Source organism: Ornithodoros turicata, chromosome 6 (assembly GCF_037126465.1).
Source record: "Ornithodoros turicata isolate Travis chromosome 6, ASM3712646v1, whole genome shotgun sequence".
Taxonomy (NCBI): Eukaryota; Metazoa; Arthropoda; class Arachnida; order Ixodida; family Argasidae; genus Ornithodoros; species Ornithodoros turicata.
Genome location: NC_088206.1, coordinates 62070065 through 62076981, shown reverse-complemented (window position 1 = coordinate 62076981; position 6917 = coordinate 62070065). Strand labels below are relative to the sequence as shown.

Below are 6917 nucleotides of genomic sequence, written 5' to 3'. Positions count from 1 at the left end.
GTATTATATCATCATGAGCCGCTAGTCTATTTCTGCATTTCATTTTATGATTAGCAAAAAACTATTTTACATGTGTACATTGGGGCGGAATAGCCGACTAAAATCCAGGGTCCCAGTCCGTTTCCTGTGGTACTTGGTGCACAGAGTAGCAGATGAGAGAGTCCCCTTGTTGAAAACGGATATTTGGATCAGCCAGCATGAGCCCACACTCTACGTCTTTCCTGATGGACTCCACTTCGTTCTTAAGGTGCCTCATTGAAGAAAGTGGTCCTGCAAAATAAGAGCACACTATAATATGTGCGAGAACACACTCTTAGTCTTACCTGAATGCAGTGTAGTTTCATCTCTTACGACCTTAAATAGTGCATCCTTCTTTAGAATTCCTTTTATACAGCGACAACCGGCAACGGGCAGTTTCTTCCTGCCGTCGTTGACGACGAATTCTTGTATCACCACAGCTTCACCTGAGGATGAAAACACTAAGACTTTAATGATTTTGCGTGTACATTTCTATCATTGCAACAGTTAAGGCCCCTGGTCTTCTGCTGCGACAAATTCAAAATTTTGCGACACCGACTTTGGCATGGCATGCTTGACGCACCGAGCTAATGCAACCTGAGATATTAGTAGTGATTAGGGTTGCCACCTTTCGGAGTGAAAAATACCGGCTGAGGGAGGGGAGGTGGAATAGAGGGAAAGGAGGAAAGGGTCGTGGCAAAGGGAAAGTGGATGAGGAACGTTCTAGCTGGCTCGACACAACCACCAACAGCTTTGCACAACCACTGCTCTTGTCCCCTCCGAACACAAGACGCTGTGAATAACAATGATAATAATAATAATAATGATAATAATGAATAATCATAATAACGAATAACTACGAAAACGAGTGGTGACTGCGGAGTTAGGTCTGTGCTCCAGATTTATTCAAGCTGTAGCGGAATGTTGAAGGGAAAACCTCGTAAAAGCCCTTATGAAAGGTCTTGAGCCACAAATACCGGCAAACGGCTGCCGGTATTACCTTCCTACTGGCAACCGGCAGAGCTCGCAAATAACCGGCCGTGCCGGTATAACACCGGCCTGGTGGCAACCCTAGTGGTGATCCTTTGCACTAAGAAAAAGAAACATGTATGCTGCAGCAAGCAAACCAATCGCTCGCGTCCATACCTATTACTTCTTCTTTGGGAACATGCGGTAACCGCCTGCCGAGTTCTTCTTTTATGTCGTCGATAAGATGGTAGATGACCCTGAAATCACGTATCGCAATGCTGTTTTCCCTCGCCAACTGCACGGCGTTGTCAAGCACGGGTACGTGAAACGCATATATGATGCCTGAAAGAAAGAAAGAAAGGAACGGATCCATCTCGAAATTTTTCCCCCAGCAGTCGACGAGAACAGTACCGTCGAACGGCTGTGCAAGTTCGACATCGGACTCTGTAACTGGTCCAACGCCGTAATGGATCAGGTCTAGGCGGCAGTTCTGATGCGAGTGGTAGGTGTCGAGAATGTCCAGGACAGCTTCAACGGATCCATCGACGTCACCTGAACATTCAGCGGTTTGAGTGTGCAGGGTCTTTTTCTTTCTAGTAGCATGTTACGTCATATCACCTTTGATGACGATCGACAGATGAGGAGAATCGTCGACCTGGTATTCCTTTTCGCGGTTTGTTGTTCGGCGTCGTTTCCGTCGTATGCCTCTACTTCGCCTGTCTTGCAACTCTGCCTTCAAGGAAAATAAGCAGTTTCCAACCCACGAGAAAGATATATGCGTAAATAGGGACTAAAAAGTAAATTTGCGCTATTTGCGCTTTCGTACCCTGTACTTGGCAAGGTGATCCTCTAATTTCTTCTGAATGGCAACGCTGTCTGCCTCTTCCTTTTGCTCCTGTCGCCGTGTCTCACGCAGCTCGACAACTTCACGCGCACGCTTCTGAAATCCGGAGAGGTACCATTTTCACTTACAACCTAACTAGATGGTCAGACGCTGTACCTCGGACTCAACTTCGATGATATCGTCTCCTGCCGAAGGCAAGCTTCTCCAGCCAATCACTTGAGCAGGGGTACCAGGAGGAGCACTCTGAATAGGCTTGCCCCACTCATCAAACATGGCACGTACCTGATGCAGTATGTAGTATATATATCAAAGTGTTTGACATAACTTTAACCTAAATGTATAAATTCGAGTACTGCTTGCGAAACGGTTGTCTGGAATCGCCCGTCAGTAGTTCTGCAGCCCATATTTAGGGAGTGACTTTTTCGGGTTAAATGCCTTTCTCAGATTCCGGGGGTAAAAATCGGGCGCTATTTTTAAATCTGTAATTCGGGGAGAAATCGTGCGATAATTGTGCCTTCGGGTGTTATCGGGTGTTTTTGTTTCTCCTCTTGTCTATTAAGTCATTTCCTAATCTCTCTCTCTCTTCTTTTTTTTTTTTTTTTTCGGGATCGTGACCTTCCAGCGGTAATCCCCGAAGGCATAGACAGTGTTGACACACATGAGTGTATTGCTGGGAACGTAAGTGACCCATTCTTACATACGTTACACGTGGCGACCGTTGTTCGTCTTCAGTGGAAACATCACTTCAGGATTTCATAGTGACTGGAATTCGGAGAGAAATCGGGTTTAACCCGAATTGGTCGGAGGTCAGTTCGGGGGGGGGGGGGGGGAATAACCGGGTGGAATCGGGTTTAACCTAAAAAAGTTACTCCCTACCCATATTCCTTAGTTGCCGTCGGAAATGTTGTTCCAATACTGTATTTAAAAAAAAAAGACCATATGCTGCGCATGTTTATTACTCAAAATGAATGACCTTTCAACACCTGGAGATTTGAGATGGGATAAACTACATGGTGCTGATTTCAGACAATCGTGTCGCTAGCTGTACATGTATAACTTCAGTACATGTATAACCTTTTCACAGACACACAGGATGAAATTATTTGGAAAAACACTCGCCAACCTTTGCCCATGCTTCTCCTGCTACAATATAGGACCCCTTTCGCAGTGTTCCTCGTTGTATCAAAGCTGTTGATAACTTCCTACAAGTGCACACACAAAGATTGAGAGGGAGACATGCTCGCGCTAAACAGCACGTATTACCCTCTATGCTTATCTGTTGTGGACTCGAGCACGACTCCTTCCACGAGGCCTTTTGGATCACCTTTGACGTCCATCAGTTCCGCTTGTGTCATAATAGTTTCTGTCAGTTTGTCGAGGTTTGTTCCCTGAGAGAATTGAGAATGCTATTTTGTTAGTTTCTCACAGCTGGGACGATATAGGTGTTGGGTGCGTAAAAAAAATACATAGCAAGGTTTTTGATTGTGCACTTTGCGGATTGGTAACCGTGTGTTACAGACAAGTTTTGTTTCTGGGTACAGCTTGGGACAAAAGTTTACGGAACACCGGGGTATCGCATTTCTGCAATGGAGCGACAACCTAGCTGCAAACAGGAGTGAACAAACATACTGAGAGATGGGTGGAATAGGTGGCCACCCGTTTCTTTTTCAGTCTTTTCCTGGTGTTAGCAGGGCGCCGCTCCGATAAAGAAATACGCAGATGCCGTGTTCCGTAAACTTTTGTCCCAATCTGTACCGCACAACATACACCTGGGTTTGTTCTGATGTACGAAAAATGGTAGTTTGTTGAAGATCTGCTAGGCTGTGGACTGAACGAGCCCACTACAGTTGTTTATCAGCTAAGTTTACGCCTCGTAGGATGCTGCGTCGTGTATTTTTAACACTGTCAATTTGTGCAAGGTGTGCAAAGGCCATGTCACGTGTATATTTATATACCTGTACCTTGAGAGCTGAGATGCAGACATACTGGACATCACCGCCTTCATCGTCCATTTGAATACCGTGCACTAAAAGCCCTCTTTTTGCATTCTCCTGCGAGGCACATTTAAGCATTAGTAAGCACACAGCAAGAAACAAAATAGCTCCAAAGTAAAATAACTTACAATGTCAGCGGCGGGCTTGTCACATTTGTTTATTGCAACAATAATTGGCACTAACGGAATAAGAAATGGCATTATTATTAGGAACGAGTTTACCGTCGTGGGCAATAAGCCTACCATTAGCATCGTGCGCATATTTGATCGACTCTACGGTCTGCTCCATGACGCCGTCGTCTGCTGCAACAACAAGGACGACAATGTCCGTAGCATGTGCACCACGCGCTCGCATCGTAGAGAACGCAGCATGTCCAGGAGTGTCCAAGAATGTTATCTTTTCCTTATTAGGCAGTGTTACTGAAAATAAATTTTTAATCTTTGCCGGTGATGTCTCTACTTTTGCTTCAGTGCTCTCAGAATATTACCGGTGAATGCGCCTATGTGCTGCGTGATGCCGCCAAATTCCTGGTCCACGACATTTGTGTGCCTCAACGAGTCGAGAAGAGTGGTTTTTCCGTGATCCACGTGCCCCATGATGGTGATTACTGGAGGACGCTTCACCATATTCTTCGGATCGGGAGGCGGCCTTGCAAATCAGAATATAATATAACTAGGGCCTGACTTTTTCGGGTTTTATTTTTGGCCAAATTCGGGGGGTAAATATTGGGTGATATTTTTCATTTGAAAATTCGGGTGTATTCGGGTTAAATCCCGTTACGGCATATTCTGTCGTCAGGAATTCGGGTGTATTCGGGCGATTTTTTTTTGTTTAATAAAAATTTGTCTTAACATGGAACTAATGTTTAGCAATGTTATCAAAGTTTATTTTAATGCACGCTTATGAGTGTGCCACGCGACCCGGATGTTTTCGGGTAGATTCGGGTTAAACCCGAATTTTACAGATTTCGTTCGGGGGGGTAAATATCGGGCAGATACGGGTTTAACCCTAAAAAGTCAGGCCCTAAATATAACCAATTTTCTTTCATAACTTGTACCTTTAACAGTTTTACATGCCTACTAGAAATGACATTTTTTCCCTTGAACTAGTACATTAAATTTTGCTCTACGTTCTCAATAGACCTCTACCGAAGAAACGTCACTGTGAAATAATCATGACGTTTATAAACATAGTGAAACGCACACAATGCAGATGAAGAACACCGCCGTTTCACTAAGCCGTACTCCTTCACGAAGGTCACAGATTACTTTTTTTGTATTGATGGTACACACAAATGGGGTCACATATTTGTCTTCACCAGCATGGGCTTCGTGTTCTCAGTTCACCGAGGAAAGAAAAGGCGGCTCCACTCGAGTATTGGATCGTCTCGAAAGTCAATGTTGTAATTCTGTGTGGAATGTGGTTTCTTGGTACAGCTTACTTACGTTTGCCTTTTAGCGTTAAACACCACGTGTACTCCTCAGGCTATCAGTAGACTGGAGCAGAACAAGGCCATACAACCAATAACACGTCAGAAATTACATAAAAATCTTCGAATATCAAATGCTACATTTTAGTGGGGCTTTCTTGTCACTTACTGATTTTTTACTATAGTAGTTCCAGTCCATCAAGTTGTTGGCGCTGTCGTACCATCTGGCGTAGGGTGCCTGAATATTAGCTCCCTCTGTGTAGGGTGGAGTCACCCTTTGCAGAATTGAATGCTGCAGAGGCAGAGCAGCCATTTTGGTGCCCACCCTTACTATGCATGAATGCTGTGTACCGATTTCACCCACGTTTTCCAAGCATTTCTAAGCATATAGCTGCACTTCTGTGAGCGCATCGTGAGCTGTGCGTGGGCGTCAAGATGGCAGAAATTTGTAGCAGACGACGCGGTTGTCTTCACCCTATGCAGAGGGAGCTAGTATTCAGGCACCCTAATCTGACGTCATTTGTTTGTAAATAGTGAGAGGTCTATTAAACAAATACCATACCTCCTAACTGCATCTTCTATGCCTTTTTTCTCGCTTTTTGGTTGCTCCGGTGGAGCACGAACTTCTCCTCGAAATCCAAGCCGTTTGAGGATTTTAAAAATGGTGTCGGTGTCTTCAATGCCTGTCACAACCACACTGGTCAGCATTCAGGTTTGAAAACCGAAAGAGTTTGTACATACTGCAATCATCTTGGTCGTACTGTTCGGTGTTTTCAACATACAACATTGCTTCGTAGATGTCATCTAAAAGATATGGGCACATGAAACATCTTTCCTTCTGTGACTACGGAGTTTAGCCACCTTTTGGTCGGTTCGTCACATTGGCCAGTTCGGCAACAGTGATGTTCTTCCATATCTGTACAACAGGATTCTTCGGCTTTGTTTTGGATGGAACCTGGAAAAGGAAATTTGACATCAAATAATAAGTAGTTCTGAATGCATGTGGTCACCATTGTTTGGTATTGTAAAATATTTTGCGGAGATGCTTGCGATTCTGGATAAATCGCCGGCATCAGGAGAAGAAGAGGGAGTATCAGACAGAAATTAGATTGTCACTCACAAATGGTTTCATGATCTTTTTCGCGAGCAGTACCCGAGATGTTGAAAACGTCCTGTGCCCGCAGATCACGCATGTTGGCCGTCGTTCAGCCGTCTCTGTGGTGCAGCACGAACTTCTGCACGATGCTACTCGTGCACAGCTGATTCTGAAACTGTTTGGAGCGAGCCAGTTGAAAGAAATATCGTTCGCTCATGCATGAAATTGAGCTCCATGCATGCACTAAAAGAGCACGATTGCACGTTTTATGCCTTCTTTGGAAAGAACATTGCCTTGGTACATGCACAATATGTCTTCATTTAGGAAACTAAAAACGCAGACTCAAAAATCGTACCGAAATTTCCGAAGGTTTCTCACGAATGTGCTACCGATGGAGGCAGCCATGTTTGCATTGAAGCAGTCTGCTACATTTTCACTCGCGTATCTATTTAGCGTTACAGACAAGCAGTGAATGTTGACTGCAATTAAAAATTTGGCAGCAAGTTCACGTTTTAACACAAAATGTTTGAAAATTAAGGGCCACAAGAAACAAGAAAAGAATTGAGT

General features: G+C 44.4%; 1 protein-coding gene across 1 annotated transcript; it reads right to left on the bottom strand.

Moving 5' to 3' along the window:
* Window positions 1-25: 25 nt before the first annotated feature.
* Window positions 26-6786, bottom strand: LOC135396916 (translation initiation factor IF-2, mitochondrial-like). Its single transcript, XM_064628152.1, has 18 exons — window positions 6706-6786; window positions 6375-6525; window positions 6116-6209; window positions 5996-6058; window positions 5817-5937; window positions 4313-4473; window positions 4068-4244; window positions 3954-4003; window positions 3793-3882; window positions 3095-3219; window positions 2955-3033; window positions 1988-2113; window positions 1814-1927; window positions 1606-1720; window positions 1399-1539; window positions 1165-1329; window positions 324-464; window positions 26-270 (listed from the first exon to the last, which is right to left on the bottom strand). The coding sequence occupies exons 1-18, from the start codon at window positions 6753-6755 to the stop codon at window positions 98-100; spliced, it is 2136 nt and encodes a 711-aa protein (XP_064484222.1). The 5' UTR covers window positions 6756-6786; the 3' UTR covers window positions 26-97.
* Window positions 6787-6917: the final 131 nt, after the last annotated feature.